The 19,202-nt window shown below is 59.4% G+C and overlaps 1 protein-coding gene across 17 annotated transcripts in view; it reads left to right on the top strand.

The window, feature by feature from the left end:
* DAB2IP (DAB2 interacting protein) overlaps positions 1 to 19,202 on the top strand; it is a 195,897-nt gene that overhangs the window by 150,651 nt on the left and 26,044 nt on the right. For 13 of the 17 annotated variants that reach the window (XM_081237972.1, XM_081237971.1, XM_081237968.1 and 10 more), the window contains 2 exons: positions 16,895 to 17,048; positions 18,732 to 18,830. In XM_081237972.1, the coding sequence (XP_081094098.1) occupies positions 16,895 to 17,048; positions 18,732 to 18,830 (253 nt within the window). The other 4 variants (XM_081237966.1, XM_081237965.1, XM_081237964.1 and 1 more) reach the window with 4 other exon arrangements.

The raw sequence follows: 19,202 nt of genomic DNA, 5'->3' as shown, positions 1-19,202 counted from the left end.
GTTTCTTAGTTTTTGCATATTTATTTCATAAATACTTACTGAGTTGTTGCCAGACCCTCCCTTAGGATGCGGAAAGACAACAGAGCTTCCCTTCTGGCAGGAGAGACAGGCAATCAGAAGTGAGTGGAGAAACAAATCGGTAATTCCAGATGGGGTGATATCAGTCAGGATTTTTGTCTGCTTTGTTCAGCACCTGGATTCCCAGTGCCTAAAATAGTGTCTGTCTCGGTGTTTGCACTTAATAAATATTTGCTGGCTGAACGAACAAGATGATGTGAAGGAAACAGCCAAGTGTTTCCGTGGGGAGTAATGGGGGTGGGGCAGGACCTGTTGTAGCCAGGGCGGGGGCGGTCCGGGGGAGGACTGAGCTCCACAGGCCTCCTGAAGCCAGCCTTTAGGAGAAGGGGGTGGAACTAACGCTCCTGACTGAGGGAGTGGTGAGTGCAAAGTCCCCGAGGGCAGGAAAGCAGTGGCTTCCAGCTGGGGGATGGGGATTGCCAGATGAGATCAGAGGGTAGGCCAGTCACTCTCAGCGGACTTCTTTCCCTGGGGAGGAGTTCGGATTTATTCAAATTGCTGTAGGGAGTCACTGGAGGGTTCTTAGCCCAGGAGTTAAATAATCTAATTTGCCTTTCTAAAGGGTCCCTCTGACTCCTGGGTAGGGAGGCGGGGTAAGGCCGGTGAAGAGGCGTGGACAGGTGTGAGAGATTTTAGAGGCGGTAGGATTTGCTGATGGATTGGGTTCTGGAGGCCAAGGAAAGGGAGGGTGGCTGGCTTCTGAGACTCCTAGCTTAAGCCGCTGAGACAAAGCTCCACTTTGGACATTTCAGATTTGAGGTTCTGTGAGGCGTCGGCATTTAGATCTGTGAGTCTGGAGCGCAGAGGAGGGGAGGGCTGGGATAGAAACTTTGGAGTCTTGAGCCCTGGAGGTGTTTAAAGCTAAGGCGTGGATGCGATCACCAAAGGAGAGTGTTTTACTGAAGGAGAGTGCACCCACGTCAGAGCCTGAGAAACTCCGGCACCTGGCGGAAAGGTGGTGCGGTACTGGGAAAGCAGGGCAGTGGCCTGGGAGGGAGGGGAGGCACCTCAGAGGGGGTGGTGGCCTGGGTTTCAGGGAGGGAACTAGCTGTCCTATTGCGTACGGAGTGGACAGGAACTGCGGTTGGCTTTGGTCACACGAAGGCCTGTGGGGACCTTTGGGAGAAGCACTGGGGTCAGGCCAGGTGTGTTGAGTAGAAAGGAAGTGAGTAGAAGAGGAAGCGGCAGGGCCTGAGAAGCGCAGGGCGAGCGGCCCGTCCGGGAAGCCGAGGAGGGAGGGTCAGGTGAGACCTCACACGTCCCGGGTCCTGGTCTCCGTGTACCAGCCGTGGGCCCCCACCTTGGGCCTGCATCAGGAGCCTCTGAGCGGAATCCCTAGAGATCCGGACTGGGGAGGGCTGGATTGGGCCCCCCCCCGCAGTGGTCTTCAATAGCTCTCTGAGCTCCGTCTCCCTCTCTCCCTGGAGGGCTCGCTAACCACCCTGTAGTGGCTCGCTTTCCGCTCTGCAGTCACCCAGCCCGTCCTCCCCGACTCCCCGCCCCATCTCTCTGAGTCCGGGGCGCCTAAGGAAGAGCTCTGTGCACCTGGCTTTCCTCAGAGGGCCCTTCCGCCCTTCCCAGAGCTGAGAGCTGGACTTGGTTTGCACCGGTGGCTTTGCTCTGGAAGGTTCCTTGGTGTGTTTGGCCTCCGGAGAAGTCTGAGGTCTATTTCAGAATATTTGGGTGGCTGGGACCTTGACCTCCCCGCAGTGCTTGGCTGTGTGGCGGGGTCGGAGTGTGGGTTAGAATGTGTTTGGCTTATTGGGGAGACAGTGTAGGGTTGGGGACAACCTAAGCTCTGATGCTCCTGTTGAATGAATGACACCCAGATATTTGAGTCTTTGGGTTCCCAAGTGGTTTTGTTAAATGCTTTCTCTGCATCTGGTTAACCAGGGTTTTTACGCCTGTTATCTTCCGAGGATAGTGTATTTCCTCATTTTGTACCTGAGGAAACTGAGGTTCAGGAAAGTGGAAGAACTTGCCCAAAGTCCCACAGTTGCTAAGTAACACAACTAGAATTGCCACCCAGCCCTGCAGACCTCCCAGGCACGCCACTCCTGACTGACTGACTAACCCTATAGATGAGGAGGTGATGGTGGGTGTGAGGGGCCTGGTCCACTACTGCCCCTCAGGAATAGTGGCCATATGCTCTGCTGGGGCTGCAAGGCATGCCTCCTGCCTCCTAGCCCCTGTTTTCTCTAGTGCTCCTCTCTCCCCCTTCCCCCCGCCCCCCTCCCCAAGCACACACACCAGTTGCTTTAGGCTCCAGGAAGATAGAAAGAGGCAGACCTTGAACTTGATCAAGCTTTGGGGGCTCTTGGGGCCCAGGGAGCCCACAGCTTCTGGGAGGCTCTGTATGCCGCAGGTGTGGCGTGGCTTGCAGGGCTGCTAAACTTGGTGATATGGAAAGCCGGCTCAGCTGCAGCAAGTCCCCTGGGAGACACCTGAGGAGGCGAGGGCCTGCCCCTCACTAGGGAGTGGGGAGACTGAGGTCCAGAGCTGCCTGGGTGGGGCTGGGCTCTACCTGGAGAGGTGATGCCTTATGCTGCCTCCTGACAGGCCATGCGGCTTTGCGCCCTTGCACCCTCTCCCTACCCAGCAGACCCCGGTTAGCCTGGGGGGTGGGGTGGGCCAGAGGCAGGCTGTTTTTACGTTGCAGAGAATTCAGGCTACAGCCCAGCCTTTCTCAGCCTTTATGGCCTTATGACCTAGATGCTTCTGGAGGACGGTGGGCATCTGGGACGACGTGCTAGAGGGTGGTCTTGCCTGGTAGTCACTGAGGGTCTCCCAGGTGGACCCCCTCCTTACAGAAATAAACTGCGGCCCAGAGAAAGATGTGACTTTCCCAGGGTCACTACCCAGGAAGCTAGTTTCCCGCTTTGTGTCTCCCAGCATATCCTGGGGCAGCGTCCTTCATCGTAGCTAAACCTGCCGGTCTTTATTAAGTGCTCGCTGGAAGCCAGGCTTTGTTCTGTAACTCACTGACTCCTCACAGCAAGCCCGTGAGGCTGAGTACTATTATTATTGCAGAGGGCGAAACAGTCCCAGAGAGGTGACATGACTTGTCCAAGAACAGAAGGTCGCTAGTGGCACAGTCCAGATTTGAACAGTCTGGCTTCAGAGCTCATGTTCTGAACCACCAGGCTACACGGCTTCAGACTTTACTTGACTGCCAGGCTCCATAGAAACGTACTGAGGGTGGTAAATCCTTGAATGACCTGGCCCCTGCAGAGTTAGGTCTGAGGACTCCCCCTGGCCTTGGCCTTTCTAATAGGATGGCTGTACAGCACCTGTGGGCTGCCCAACCACTCCTGGTGCCCGGAAATGACCCATCTTTCTTGCAGGGCTTGCTAGACCAGGTACTGAGGCCCAGGCAGTCACGTCTCTCCTTTCCTCTCCGCTGCCCGCCCTTGGAGCCTAGGGGCCCCAGGAGAGCCCCCATCCCTGCAGCCCCGCCTCTTCCCTTCCTTTGGACCTTGGTCTGCTTGCCTGAACCCTGAGGTTGGAAGGATGGCTCCCTTACCTACCCCCTCTGACTGTAGAGCCTGTTTGGGAAGGGACGAAGGCCTGGCTGTCGGATGTCCCACCCCTGCAGGGGCTGCAGACCCCCTCTTTTCTCCTCCCTCTCCTTGCCTTTCCTGTGCCTCATGATTTCCAATCTTCTCATCTGTGAGAAGGGGGAAAGAGTAGAACCGACCTCACAAGGTTTTGAGGCCTAGACTGAAAGCCCAGTGTTTGGGCACCTGCGACAAATGATTCCTCCTCCTCTCCTGCGTGTTTGAAGGCAAGATGCTAGTCGATATGGAACAGGAGGGGCCTCTGGAGGGAGCAGGTGGGAGAAGAATCCTGGCTTTGGCTGACCTCACGTGGCTGGGCCCTGGCTGGGTTGCTCTGTGCCATCCTGGGTGAGTCGGGAGCCTCTGCCCGCCGTAGCTTCCTCCGCCGTAAGATGGGTTCAGCTGCTGCCTGTCTTGTGGCGTGGCTGTGAGGAGTAATGTGACGCTGCTGTGAAGTGCTGAGTGCTGTGCTGGCCCGTTGTGAGTGCTTAAAAACTCTGCCCTTCCCACTCTTACTCTTGAGATGTAGCCTCCTTGTTTGGGGGTTTTGGGGGTTCTTCAGATGAAATTCGGATTTTTACTATTGTGCATTTTGTCTAAAATCTTCCCAAGGCCTCTAATCTGATCGTGACTTCTGAGGGATTTTGGGGTTTTTGCTGTCTTGTTTCCTGTACAGAAAAAGGGAGGTGTGTCTTTAAGTCCCCAGCAACCCAAGTGGGACACTGGCCCTTTAAAAGCACATTACAGAGAGTTGGAACTTAGCCTTTGTTTGACTAGCCATGATCAGTCCCAGCGGACAGGGCTGGAATGGTATGTCTAGGACCAGAGCAGGGCTGGACTGGCTGGGCCCGGTGTGGGACAGCGGGCAGCGGGGTGGCTGGCCTGGGCCTGGAGAGCCTGGTGGCCGCGCTGAGGGATGGTGAGTGACCTGATGGCCTGAGCGGAGGTTGGGGTGAGGGAGGCCAGGAAAGAAGGCCAGGAGGGAGGCTGCCAGTCTCGGCCTCTGACCAGCCTCCTGGGCCCAGGGAGAACCGAGGCGGGTGGGAGCAGCCGGTCAGAGGGGATGCCCGGTTTCGGGAGGGACTCAGTCATTCCCCAGCGATGGTGCCTCTGCCTCTCTGTGGACCTCCACCACCGGCCCAGAATGTGGAAGCAATTAGGATGGCCCGACACAAAGCGAGAAACCGAGGAGTGGTGTTGCTGTTTTTAGTATTTGAAAGAGAGGAAACCCAGTATCAGTGGCTCCTTTCCGCGAGCAGGCCTGGTGGTCTCTGTGGCTGCACCGAGAACCGAACCAGGAAATGAGCTTGGCCTTTGCTCCGAGTCGCCGAGCCTGGGGCTGCCCTGGGTGGGGCTGCACTGGGATTTGGGGGCCGTGTCATCCCTGCCCCAGCCCCGGGCCCCAGCTGGACTCTTCTGTTTCCCTCCTTCTCCCTGCCTCTGTCTGTTCCCTGATCCCTTGGCCTGCAGGCCGGCGGTGTGTCTGAGCCTGGGGTATGTTTTGCTCCAGCTTAAATGTTTGAAACAGTTGTCCGGAGCCAGGCCCCTGTGATGCGGCAGTCTCTACCAGAGAAGTCGGGGGTTTGGCTTGTCACACACTGTCCTGTGGAGGGGTTGTGAGGGGCAAATGAGCCGCTGCTGTGAAGTGCCAGCCTTGCGCCTGGCTTCTTACAAGTCTCTGTGTCCCTTAGTCCTGCCCACGTTCACTACCACTGCTGGGCTGTTGCCGGTGGATCAGACTCCTACCAGCTAGGTGTCCTTCTCACCATTTTCCAGACAGGTGACACGGGAGGTGACAAAGGCAGGGCTCAGTGGAGTTCTGGTGACCCACGGATTTTTCTAAGTTACTTGAAAGTTGGTGCATTTAATCACACAATCTCTGTAGGTTTGGTGAAAGCCTGAGGCGTTGACAGGCAGTGAAAGGAATTTGGAGTTGGAGCCCAGATGCCAGGCCTCCAGCCCTGCCCTGGTGCCTGTGACCTGTGACCTTGGGCAAGCTGCTGGACCTCCCTCCCTGAGCCTCCACTTCGCAGGGGTGGAGTGCTTAGGGGAAACCCTGGAGGGAGGTGTCGGTTCTGCTGGGGGTGGGGGTGTGCGGGCCGCACGGAGGTGGTGGTCTTTGAGCTGGGCATTGATGGATAAGGCACACTTGCTGCTGGGCGCGTTCTGGGCATACGTGCTCAGCCCAGTGTGGCTGGGTTGGGACGCACCTTGGAGGCTGTATTTAAGGCATTGCTGGTTGGAATCCTGTGGGCCAGTGGCAAATGACAGGCAGGGCTAGCTTATCCTAGAGTCAGAGGGGGTGGGGGGGGAAAGAGGGTGGGCTCTTGGAGTCAGGCACACTCTCTGGCCTTGGGAAGCCCCTCACGGCTTCAGAGCATGTTTCTTTAACTGTAGTTGGGCGGCTGGGCCACGTGAGCAATGGAGTCCACTAAATGCGGAGCCAGGGCTTCCCTGGTGGCGCAGTGGTTGAGAGTCTGCCTGCTGAAGTAGGGGACACGGGTTCGTGCCCCGGTCTGGAAAGATCCCACATGCCATGGAGCAGCTAGGCCCGTGAGCCATGGCCGCTGAGCCTGCGCATCCGGAGCCTGTGCTCCGCAACGGGAGAGGCCACAGCAGTGAGAGGCCTGCGTATTGCAAAAAAACCCAAAAAAACGCGGAGCCAGGGCCTGCCTGGTGCACGTGCCAGGTGTGTGTGCTTTCATGGGTGAGGCGGGAGCTTGAGAGCCACGGATGGGTCACTAGGAGCAGGAAGAACCCGGCAGCCACGCCCTGCTTTTGACATGCTTTTTGCCTCTGCTGGCTTCCTGGGAGCCTGTGGCTTATTGGCAGCTCCCCCCTGCCCCCGCTCCTGCTTTTTTGCTGCTGTTGAGCACTCCTGGCTGTCTCCTGTGAGTTTCAGTCTGGGAAGCGGAGCTCTGATGCCCTTCTGGGACTCCCAGACACCAGGCTTTGGGAGGATGGGGAGCTGGGGTCCCAAGGCCCCCAGGCTTAGCGCCGGCATGCTGGAAGCACTTAGTAACTATATACTGGGGCGCTGGATTAGCTCAAACCAGGCGTGGGGGGGTGTTTGCATATCAGACCTCCATCAGGCTCTGGGAGGAGGGCAGCGCAGCCCACTTGTCAGGTGAGAAAACTGAGGTGCAGGAGAGGCCAACCCGAGGTCTGTGCTCCCTTGGCCCATGCCCGTTCCCGTCTTTGCCTCGTCTCCCTGAGACCACAGAGCCCCCCTGTCCTAAGTGGTGGCGGGACAGGAGATGGGCATTGCTGCTAGAACCTAGGGTGCCCGTCTCTCCTTAAATGGGGACTTGGAGGCTCCTACTTAAAGGAGAAGTGCTGCAAGGTGGGAAAGGGCAGAATGCCCGGGATAAGGCAGGGCTCCCTGCGTGTCAGGTTACACCTGTAGCACCAAAGGTGATGTCCTCCCCATTTTACAGATAAGGAAACTGAGACGTGCAGGTTATTTTAATTTGACCAAAGTCACAGAACTTTATGTTTACGTGTGTTTGTTTTTAAGGAAGGAGGCCTCACCACATTAGACCAGTCATCAACCAGCATGGTGCCAGGGGCTGGGGCTGTGTTGACACGTGGCTGGTCCTTGGTTGAGGTAGGAAGCTTAATGCCCAGGGATGGGGGAAGGACAGTCCCCAGATCGCCTTGTCACCCTAACATGGACAACTTGCACAGCACCGGAAGACCACCTGGCACGGCACCTGGGTCTGGGGTGGAGGGGCTAAGAGGGGAGAAGATGACATTCTTTGGACAGCTCTGCTGAGCCTAGGAGGGCTTCCTGGAGGTGGAGAGCTGGGAGGAATTAGATAAGCAAGAGGGAAGTTGCTTCCTTGGGGAATGGAAGCCTTGGTTTTCAGTTCGTTCTTTGTTTTTGTTTCATCATCCTTCCCCACTTGGGTCATGGGTCCCCAGGGCCTGAGGCAGCTGTTGGTATTTATGGTCCTGGGTGGAGGTGGGGGAATGAGTCAGAAACTAGTCCCACACCCGGCGGTGTGAGCTGTGGGGCCAAGGGGACGCACGGGCCGTGTTCACACATGTGAGGAGGAGACCGGCACAGACTGAGCTCGCGGGGAACGGACGGCACGGCTGGGGCCCTGACCATTCTCCAGAGTCTTCCTAGTGGAGGAGCTGAGGGCCGGGCTGTGGGCCAGATGGGGCTGCTGCTGTGCTCCTGCCTGGGGGTGCTTTACTTGGGGGAGCTGAGGGGACCTTAGGGTTTGGGGTGTCATTCTCCTTAATCTTCCTGAGCGGCCGGGGTTGGGCTCGGCGGTTTCTCCTGGGGACCAGGAAGGGATGGAGAGTTGTCCCCACTCAGCAGCAGCAGGAGCCCTTGGCCCTCAGCTCACTTTCGATTTGCCCAAATCTCATCCTATTCAACGAATGTTCCTCAGATTCTCTTCCTTTAAAATTCAGGGCACTTTGCTCTTCTGCTGAGGTTTATGAATGTTTAAAAACTCCTTTGTGGTCCCCAAAGTAATTTGACAAGTCTGACAGCTATTGATTAAAAACCGGAAATTATTCAGGCTGCAGGATAACTTGGGGGAATAGATGGAAAGTTTTTTGTTTCTTCTCTCTCTGTGTGCCCCTTGCCCTCCCCTCTCCCCCCAAAAAAGATGTAGGGGTGTGGGGAGGTAATTGTGTTCCTGAATGTTCTTTGAAAACTCCCTGAGGCTGCAGAATTATACTGGAAAGGGTGGGATGGGGGATGGTCAGGATGCTGAGGGGCGCCTCTCCAGCTCAGGGGCCAGAAGCAGCACCCCTCATGTCCCTGGCCTCTCCCCACGTCAGCAACAGGCAGCAAGGAGGTTTCGCTGACGGGATTCCGGGTGGCTGGGAGGAGGAATAGTGGTGGTTAGTATATGGTCCCTTATGTTAATGGGGAGTTGACATGTTGGGGGTTCGGTCACAGTTTCTGAAGTAGCTCAGCAGGTGACACAGCAGCAGCTGCCACAGTGTCGATCGTTCAGCATATACGGGGCCCCCCTGGAGCCAGGCCTCCGGCTGCGCTGTAGCCGTGGCACGTGAGGAGACATCCTATCCTCCTGTCTTAGTTGCCGGCGTGTGGACTCTCCTTTTCCAACTCAGCCCTGTGGCGTCGGGAAGGCACAGGCTCCCAGGGATACGGTGAGGCAGGGGACCGGCCACCTCCCAGCCCAGGGCTCAGTGTGAGTGTGCGGGTGGGGTCACACTGGTTCTAGTGACTGCTGGGATCTGCCCCTCTGCCTTGGACTGAGAGAGCCCTGGGCCGAGAGAGACCAGGCCTCTAGGCCCTGTCATCCCAGGAAGCCTTTCCAGGCAGGGCGGCCAACCTCCCTGCCTTTTAAGGACAGGCTCTGTTTCCCCAGGGTCCTGGGGGCCACCAGGCAGCTGCATTCTTCTCCCCTCCCCTGGGACCCCAGCGGGGCCAGGAGTGAGCGCTGGTCTCTGCAGCCGGTTCCCAGGCCAGCAGGGCAAGGCTGGGCCTGGGGAAGAAAGAGATGGCTCCGCTGGATGTTCTGGGTGTGCGGGGGGCGGGGGGGGGGTGCTTTCTGCCTTGTTTGTGTCATGCTGCTTGATTCTCAGGAGGTCAGCGCCCTCCCCTTGACTGTGCCCCGGGACCCGGCTGCTTCTACTGTGGGTACAGCTTCCTGGACCTGCCTGGCTGTAACAGGTGGAAACATGGTTGGCATGTTCTGACCTGACTCCAGAGTCCACGGGTTCTGCCAGCCTTCAAGTGGGCACCTCCTCCTTGGAGACCAACCTTGTCCAGGATTTCTGCCCCCGTCCAGGCCTGGTTGTGGCTGTAGGCAGTGGCGTGAGACCACACAGGCGTGCAGGTGAGAGGCCAGGTCTCGGGGTCACAGGCCGAAGGGCTAAAGTGGCCCCTCAGCAGGGTCTCCTGCCCACCCACAGACACCCTCTTTCTTCCTTTCACTTTAAGAAATTAGGGGCTTTTATTGCGTTTTTGTTTTGGGGGGATTTTTTTGGAGGCATCCCAGAGCATTTGGCTAGATGTAGTTTGTTTGCCTATGGGGGAAACTGAGGCCTGGAGAAGGTAAGAGATCTGAGTGGTCGGGGAACAGAGAATGGCCTGCAAAATCCCTGTCTCGTTACCCCAAACATCAGGAGTGTCATCTCCCCTAGAAACTTCAGCCTTGATACCAGTGTGTAATCCTAATCGGCCTTGTTCACAGCTGTGCCCGCGCTCCTACAGGGGTGTCTGGCATGAGGCAGTGACTAGAGCAGACAAAAGAGGATGGGGACCGGCATGAGTGACTGGTGTGGTCGCTGGCGTTGACCCCCGTTCCCCCAAGCACCTCCTTGCCTTGTCTCACTTGACGCTCACAGCAGCCCTGGGAGGAAGGCATGTCAGTTCTCCCCGCTTAGAGATGGGGAAACTGAGTCCTGGAGAGTGGCACGAGTTAAACGTACTCACGGTTGTGTGTTTTATAGGGAATGGAGACGAGATTTGCTCCTACAGCCGGGCACCCTTGGCGCTAGGGCCTGCTGCCCTCCTGCCCGTTCCCAGCAGCAGGTGTGTGGGCTGCGTGTTTATCCCTGGGGCTTACTCCGCTGCCTGCCTGCCTGCCTGTTACGCCAGCAGCCCCCCAAGCAGTGCGGGCAACGCCTCCTCAACATATCTAAAAGAGAGCTCCCAGCTCCTGCTTGCATGCCTCCAGAGACAGAGTGCCCGCTCCTCCAGAACCAAACCAGGCTGGCCCATTTGGGGACAGTGTGACTGAGCTGGAATTGGCCTCTCCTGGTCCAGCCCCGCCCTCTGGGGGCAGGCATGGCAGCTCCCTCTGCCCCTTGAGGTTTGGAAGGAGATTCTGAGCCTCTTACTTTGCAGGGTATCCAATCCCACTCTCAACTCACCCCACCCGTAGCTGGGAACATCCTCCCCGTGTCGTATAGGACTTTTTTTTTTTTTTTTTTTTTTTTTTTTCTTTTTGCGGTATGCGGGCCTCTCACTGTTGTGGCCTCTCCCGTTGCGGAGCACAGGCTCCGGATGCGCAGGCCCATCGGCCATGGCTCACGGGCCCAGCCGCTCCGCGGCATATGGGATCCTCCCAGACCGGGGCACGAACCCGTATCCCCTGCATCGGCAGGCGGACTCTCAACCACTGCGCCACCAGGGAGGCCCCGTATAGGACTTTTTAATTATCACAAGTTTTATTTTCAGGTCTCCTCCCTCCTTGAAATAATAGGGAATTTACGAAACTTCTGTGTCACTAACCTTTTAAGAGAAAAAAGGACGGAGTTGAAAAGCAGCTCGTGGGTTGGCTGGAAGGCTATCAGATAAGGCTGTGGCCCAGGAGCCAGGACAATGTCCCCTTGTTCCTGGGCCCACCCCCACCGCCCTCACAGTGGGCTGCTGTTGGTGCCTGGCTATATCTCCAACAGCGGCTCCGCCCGTGCCTGTGGCGTGCCCACATTTCCTGGGCTCCTGGGCCCTGGGCATGGCTGCCCGACCCCAGCCAGCCCCGCTGCTCTTCCACCCGACCTGGAGCGAAGTGGGTCACGGCAAGCAGGTCAGCTGGCTGTAGCCCTGTGTGGCCGCCTGTGGGGAGATGGGAAGGCGAGGCTTGGGCGGACCGGGTTAGGCTTGGAGTCTGCTGAATGGGGTTCCAGTCCCCCTTGGCCACTTGCTGCCTGTGCGATCTTGGGCACGACACCTGGCCTTTCTGAGGTACGGTACCTCAGTCCTGATGGGTTCTCATGAGAACTGGGTAAGGAGACAGGTGGGAAAGTGGTGTGGAGTGGGGCTCAGCCCCCCGGCCCGGGTGTGAGCGCTTGTCTGTCTGGAGAGACCAGGGACAGCGTGATGGTGGCTGCATTCGGACTGGGCTTTGAACCCTGGCATAAAAGGCTGTTGTCAGGCAGAGAGTGGAGGGAAGGGTGGGACGGGTTCAGGAAGCAGCCTGGGCAGAGGTCCCCCCAGAGGGAGGGAGTTCCTGCTGGCCTGGGACCCGCTGGCAAGGAGAGTCTAGGTCATTTGCCAGGGTGTGGTGTGGCAGGGGTAGTTTCGGGGAGGGCTCCACCCCAGGGTGAAGCGCTGTGACTTGATTCTCTGTAGGCTGTGAGGGGAGCGCCGAGGGCAGGAGTGACACCATGTTGGGCAGAGGGGCCCATCCGGTGGGGGGGCACTGCCCCCCTCCTCCACTGCCCCCCAGGCCCTGACCAGGACCTCTCAGAGGCAGAGGAGGTCAGGGCAGGCCTCCCTCCCCTGTGGCCTTGGCTCTCCTGTCTGTGACCTGAGAATCATGGCACCACCCCTCTCCCAGGAAGTGTGAGGATTCCATGGCATGGAGGACGCAGGTAAAGGCCTCCTGAACAGCTGGTCCAGGTCAGGAAGGGGGGACTGCAGGGGACATGGGGCCTCTAGTGACTGGGGGGCTGTTGAAAGTCTAGAGCGTCAGCTGGGTCTGGGACGGTCTCGGGAGGATGCGGCTGTGGTGGAGGGTGCAGCCACAGAGGGTTGGATGAGCCCCTGACCTTGGGAGAGATGGAGGGAGTGCCCCATACCTGGATAAATCAAGAGCAGGGGTGTTTCTTGGAGATTCTGGGCAAGCACCAGGGTGCTGCTCCTGGGAACTGGCCATGAGCAGGCGGCTGCCCCGAAGACCGGCACTTGGGTCATTTTGTGCCTTCTCCCACTAACAGCATCTGAGGAATCAGGGAGGATTGTCCTCATCCCAGCTGACCTCCTCCCCCTCCCCCAGGCTTAGCTGACCTCAGCTCCTGCGGTATTGGGGCTTTGATCCAGGAACTCTGGGGCTCTGAATCTTAGCGCTGATCCAGACCCAGCCCTCCCCACAAGGAGCCCCCTCCCTGGTAAGGAGACAGCTCTGTGACAGGCCTTCCCAGCACAGCCTAATGAACATTAGCGTTTGAGGTCGCTCTCTGCCCTGGGAGTCTGGGAAGGCTTCCTGGAAGAAGAGGCTCTGATGCTGGGTATTGAAGGTTGGATAGGACAAGGGGTTTCTAGGTGGAGGGGACTGCATGTGCCTGGAGGCCTGCCTGAGGGAATCGTGACCCCTGGGGAAGAGGAGCCCAGGGTGAGGTGGGACAGGCAGATGCACCCTGGCCAGCAGGGCTGCAACTGAGCCCACGTGGTCTTGATGGGAAACCCCCTCTTCATGACTCCAATGCCTGGGGGAATGCCTCTCCCTGCAGACCCTCTCTCCAGCACTTCAGTGTGTGCGTGTTACCATTTATTTCCATTTGAGACAGAGAGTCCTTCTTTCTCTTTCAGATAAGGAAAGGGCTCCTGGGGGGGTTGTGGCACGAACAGGGGTGACTTCAGGAGGAAGCTGAGACCCTGGACAGGTCACCTGCCTTCTCTGAAGCAGGCCTCGCCGGGGTCCGGTGGGCATCCTCTTCTCAGCCTTGTGAGGATTCAGCCAAGTGCTGTGGGTGCTGTTTCCTGTGGGCACAGCCCAGGGCGAGCCTGGCCCAGGTAAGGAGGGCCAGGCGTGTGGAGCCCACAGCACTGCCGTGAGACCTGGTTCTGTGGCCTCTCTGACCCAGTGTGGTGTCCCTGGCAGGGTTGTTGTGAGGAGTGGCTCAGACCTGGGCTGTGTGGACAACCTGCACGAGCACAGCCCCCCTGCGACGGATGTCTTCCTTGGTGCCATCTCACCAAAGACTGAGGCTCTGGTCCCCAGATAGGACAGGAGGTCCGTCACAGACTGAGCTGAGCACTGGGGGAGGCCACACAGTGGGTGTGTTGGGCCAGCTTCTCTCCCACCCCAGCCTCGGGGCAGCAGAGGCCCTGCATACGATGGTGTCAGACCACAGACCTCCACACCACAGAGGGTAGCCATGGGCTGGGCTCCCAGACCAACCTGTGTCCTCCTTCCAGCAGGGGGCCTCGGGCAGATGCAGGGACTGCTGCTCCCTGAGCCCATCTTACCTTTCTGTGAAATGGGTAGATGAGTGTTCCTGGCAGAGTTGTGTGCAGTTGAAAGTGACCAGCTGGGTGCCCTGGCCAAGTGGAAGTGGGCACCCACCAAGCTTCCTGGGTAGGGACACCGTGCCCGCTTGCTGCCCTCTTGGAGCATGGTCCCTCCCGGGATGGGCTTCTGACCAGCCTGGGAAGGCAGGAGCTGGAGTTGAGAAAGGAAGTGCCCAACAATGCTGGCTGGAGCAGAAGCGGGCTGGGTCGAGGCCGGCTGTGGGTGATTGATGGGGCAGGAGTCCCTGCAGTGGAGTTTTAGGGGGTGCTGTGCTGTGGGCCTGGGACAGGGCTGTCTGGCTTCCTGGAAGAGGTGGATCTTAGGCTGTGAGGTGGGCCTGCTGGGTCCAGTGACCAAGTGACCATTTTCCCTCCCTGAGCCCCAGTCATCTATTTTATCAGTCACTGCCACAGGAGCACTCCCCTCTGCCAGGAGGTCCCACCCTGCAGGGTCACAGCAGACCAGCTCCCCTCTGGGCCCAGAGCTGCATGTCAGGGCCTGATGAATAAGTGCCCCTTTCTCTCCCCCACGAGCCTTGTGGGGAGCTGAGGGGCAGGTGGACTCCAGGCTGAGCGATCTGCATGTGAGTCAGAGAGCACAGGCCCACTGGCCCTGCTCCATCATAGGGCAGTGGTCAGAGCCTGGCCCTCAACTCCACTCCCAGAAAGCACCTGGGAGATCTAGGAGTAGCCACTGGGCCTCCCTGGACCACGCCCCCCGCCCCCCGCAGTGAGCTTGGGCTGCAGAGGTGGGTGCAGCCCCTGCTTCAGGTCCTCCCACTTAGAGAATCCCTGGGGAGGTGGGAGGGTTAGGGCTGCCCAGCTGCAGCCAGAATGCCTTAGCCATGAACTTCCCATAGTCCTCCATTCTGTCAGGAAACTTCCCAGTGAGACCTGGGCCAGTTGGGGCCTGCTTGTGGGGCAGGATGGTGGGGAAGGAAGAGGAGGGTTCTGCAGCCCCAGGTTCCGGGGTCTGGCTCCTTTGGGGTCTGGCCTGGGCTCCTGGGCTGTAGAACGAAGGCCCCCTTGGGTCTCCCTGGGCCTCCCTGGGCAGGCCCAGTCGGCTGAGTGCACCTCTCTTTCCTCTCCCCAGCCGGCTCGTTCAGGTGCCCCAGGCAGGAGGCGGTGCCGCAGCCTGCCGGCTCCTCCCTATGTAGAATACTTCCTGGGTGCCCGCTCCACCCGCCCCAGCTCCCAGCATCTTACCTGGCAGGGCTTTCCGGGCTGGGCCAGAAAGCAGCTTGATCTTGATCGGTGGGCTGGATTTTCAGCCCTGGACAGCGGGCCTGGGGGCTCTGGGTCTCGGCCCTTCCGAGGTGGGTGATTTCCCCGGCACGTGAGGTAGGGCGTCCCTTGCACTGAGGTATGGAGGGAGGCCCAGGAATCTCAACAGAGTGGACGGCAGACCCAGCCACCACGTGGGTCAGTGCCGTGGTGGGAAGGAGGCTGGGCCGTTCGAGCAGGACCTGGAGGGTTTGTCACGGGGAGAAGCCTGTCAGCACCTGGCATGGCAGCAGCAGTGCGTGTGTGCAGTGCGGTCTCCCAGAGCGGGTTCTGGAGGATCAGAGGCGCCACAGCTGTGCGTGCCAGTGGCCTTGGGCCTCGGGTGCGTCTTGGGGGAGGTTTGGCTGGGTTCTAACCTGACTTTAGCCCGCCTCACGGCTTCCCTCTGGTCCACTCCCCTGGGAGCTTTCAGGAGTCCTGCCTGAGGACACTGACTCGGCTCCAGGGATCTGAGCCCTGCTCGGCGCCAGCTTCATGCTGGGCATGGGGGAGCAGCTAGGGGAGCCCGACTGGGTCTCTTGGGTTGGGCTGTGAGGTCCCCAAGAGCTGGGGTCCCAGTTCCAGCCCTGACTCCCATGCAGTGCCTAGCACAGGACAGCGTGTCAGGGAGGGCTGTTGCCATGGAGAAGTATAGGGGCTAGAGGGTGGCCTCTGTCAGCCTGTGAAGCCCTCTGGGCAGGGTCTGTTCGGCTCATCTCCGGATTCCTGAGTCCACACATGGTGGACCTCAGGCCCTCTTACCACAGGTGGTTATGGAAATGGGTTACCGGGTGTATGTGCCCTACAGGGAGGTCTGTGGTGGTCCTGCCAGGCCTCACTGACCTGAGAGAGGGTCTTTGTTTGGCGAGACAGGGAGAGATGATGGCCTGAGCCTTGGACCCGGAGGCCAGGAGCTGAAAGGCAGAGGGTGTTGGGGGAAGTATGTCTGGGTGAGCTAAGGCCAGGGTGTGGACTGTGGACATGAGTAGGGGCGAGGCCTGCCCAGCCTCCATCCTGGGGTGGTCTTTGCAAGCCTGGCTGGTCCTCTGGCTTTTCCTGTGCCCTGGCTGTGGGAGGGGGCCCAGTGGGGCACTGCTGTGTGTCCTGTTGACTCTGGAAAGGGACATTTGCCTTTCTGAGGTGGACTCTACCAAGCACCGGCGCAGATGCCATCTAAGGCGCTTTCCATGTGAAGTGCCGAGGAAACTGAGGCTCAGGGAGGGGAGGTGACTTGTCTAGGGCCACATAGTAGGTGAGCAGTGGGCCCAGGTCCAAGGCCAGGTCTGTCAGAGCCAGTCCTGGTCCAGGCCCCATGTGGGCCTCAGGTGGAGTGAACTACCTGTGCTCTTTGGGCCTGTGCTGGACCCACTGACCCTGGCCTGACCCCCGAACCCCAGCCTGTGGACCCTGAGTCTCGGCTCTTGGGCACCGTGCAGAGATGGCTGCATCCCTTCTGTTTTGAGCCTCACGGTCCTGGTCTGTAAGAAAGGAGCAGCAGAGTTCCCGGTGCTCCTGCATTGCCTGGGGCCAGTGGGCGGAGTGGGATGGTGTATGAGAAAGGGTTCTGTCGGCAGTGATGTCCTGGACGAATGTTGGAACAGGGCAACGGCTTCTGTCTTGGATGGGGACCGGAGCAGAGGGGAGGGGAGGGGATGGGGAAGGCACCAGAGCCCCAGAGGCTGCCTGGGTCGGGTCCACTCTTCTCTGTGGGTCTCGGGCTGCTGAGAAGCCGGGTCCGGCCTACCCTGCACTCAGTGCTGACTTTCAACTCCTAAGTGGTGGCCTCCCCGCCACCCCCTCCCCCTTACTTAGGGGCTGAGCCCCTTACCCAGAGTCCTGCCTTGGGGCAAAGGGACTGGCTGGTCTCTGTGACTCCAGCACCACAATGTCCCCTACCCCCAACTCTGCCTTACGACAGAAAGGACCGTGGGAGTTGAGGGGAGTGATTGCCTCCAACCGGGGGGTTCTGGGCAGGCTTCCTGGAGGAGAAGGGAAGGGAGGGGACAGGGCAGGCCTGACCTGACGCACCCTGCTGCCCTCCCCCCAGGTCCCATCTGATGCCGAGGCTGAAGGAGTCTCGCTCGCACGAGTCCCTGCTCAGCCCCAGCAGCGCGGTGGAGGCGCTGGACCTCAGCATGGAGGAGGAGGTGGTCATCAAGCCAGTGCACAGCAGCATCCTGGGCCAGGACTACTGCTTCGAGGTGGGTCCTGCTGCAGGGGCGGGGCGGGTACCGGTGTCCTCCTCCGGCGAGGCCAGGTCTCCTCCAGACGCCCTCCTAGAGTGCTCCATGGCCTCCGCAGGGGCCAGGCTCTTTGGGACAGACCAAGTGGAGCTGGGAGATGGGGGGCTTCATTCCTGCTCTGTGGCCTCCTTGGAGACAGACCAGCACTGTCCCCCATGCTGGGAAGTGCAAGAGGTCCAAGTGGGTGGACGGGAGTTCAAGGCATATGCGGAATGGCTCAGGCCCCAGAGCTGGTCTCGAGGCCTGCTCACCCCTCCTGCAAAACCACTCCAGTGCATTGTAGGGCAGTGGGGAGTGTTCCCTTTTCTGGCCCTGTCCCTGCCTCTGCGTGATGAAAACCAGAATCTTTCCTGCCCCGGCGTTCTGTGACGCAAGGTTTGAGAGCAGAGGGTCAGCCACCCGACCTGACAGGGCTGTTACTGGGGATCACCTATCCAGTGCTTCCCTGTAGATGGGGAATCTGAGGCCCAGAGAGGGCAAGACGATGTCAGAGGTCACCCTACAAGTCTGAGGCCAAGCCAGAACCAGGGTAACTAATGTCGCAGGTGTTGCTGGGAGTTCCTAATTGCTTCTCTAATTATTCATGTTCTCTTCCCACCTCTGTTTCTGGGAAGCTTCCCACCCCCAACAGTCTTGCATAATTAGGAGAGCTTTCTGACAGAGGCATGACCCTGGGACTAATAGGGCAACCTCCCGGCGCCCCCACCTCCAGGGGAAGAGTGGAGTGGTGCCTGGCATCTGCCCTAGCCCTGTGCCCACTGGGTGCCGTTTCTGGTTCAGGACTCCTGGCCCAGCTGGGCTCCTTCTGGCCTCCCACTTCTCTGCCTGGGGCGGGCTGAAGATGATGCCTGCCCACTCATCCACAGCAGGGGGTGCTGTGGCTTCTGCAGGCCTGTGAATGGCTAGATAAGGAGTCTGGTTCCCCGGTAGAGACCTCGGCCTCGGCGTGCTGGGGACAGCGGGAACAGGGTAGGAACAGCTTGGGCTGGGCTTGCTTGCCTGGAGGAGACCAGAAGATGAGCAGGTCAGACAGGGAGGGGAGGGTAAGGGTTCCAGGCAGGACCCCAGGGCCCAGCACACCCAGACAGCCCAGTTCTCAGTTCTCTAGTCTGGCCCCAAATAGGTTAGCCTTCTGTGACCGCCATTGCTGTCACTGTCACTTGGCAAGAGAAGCATCATCAGCAGGTGTCCGCTGAGGACCAAGGTGACCCTCATGCCAACCCGTGGTTGTCTCCTAGGTGCCTGTGGCTCCACCGATAGAGGGAGACTCGGGTGAAGCCTTTCCCTCTGACTCGTGCAGGGGCCCTTGCCTTCTGCCTCCCACCATCTCCAGGAGAACGAGGTTGGACTCAGAAAGATGCTTTCCTATGGTCAGAGGGCACCGAGGCAGGGGTGAGGAGCCAGGACCAGGCACCAGCTGGCACGGGGCTGGGCCCCCCTCCTGTCACTGTCTTGCTTTCGGACCACAGGTCTCGGTGCACCACCCACAAATGTGAAATATGGGGGTCGTTCTGCCTCCTGCCTGAGGCTGGGGTGCGGTCAGACCTGGCAGCCGAAACCCCCCCAAGTCCTGGAGGTCCTCCATCACGCCGCCTTGCTGCCTTCCCCTCCCCGTGACGCTGTCCTGCCCGTCCCCAACAGGTGACGACGTCGTCGGGAAGCAAGTGCTTCTCCTGCCGGTCAGCGGCCGAGCGGGATAAGTGGATGGAGAACCTGCGGCGAGCGGTGCATCCCAACAAGGTGGGCCTGTGTCCGCTGTCCCCAGAGCATGGGGGGTGGAGGCTAGACTCAGAGCAGAGCACAGACGCCGACGTGAGGGAGCAGATGGAGGGGTCTCTGGTGTGGCCTGGGCTTGGGGGGTGCAGGCAGCCTGCGTGCAGGCAGGGCCCGAGCGGGCCGTACTGCTGGGGTCTGAAAGAGGCTGACTCATGCTGGGGGCCTCAGCCTTCGAAGCTGCACACTGAAGAGGCTGGGCCAGAGAACTGAGCACTGGGGTTTTGGGTGCTGGTGTCCATCTGCCTGGAACTCTTGATCCTCTCCCCACTGGCCGAATCCTGCTCATCCCTTCGAGTCCAGCTTAGCTTTCTGTTCCCTCCTCCAGGCGAGCGCCGC

The sequence above is a fragment of the Mesoplodon bidens genome, assembly GCF_964165515.1.
Source record: "Mesoplodon bidens genome assembly, chromosome: 6".
Lineage (NCBI taxonomy): Eukaryota > Metazoa > Chordata > Mammalia > Artiodactyla > Ziphiidae > Mesoplodon > Mesoplodon bidens.
The sequence above is the reverse complement of the archived record's forward strand: the minus strand, read 5'-3'. Positions and strand labels throughout refer to the sequence as shown.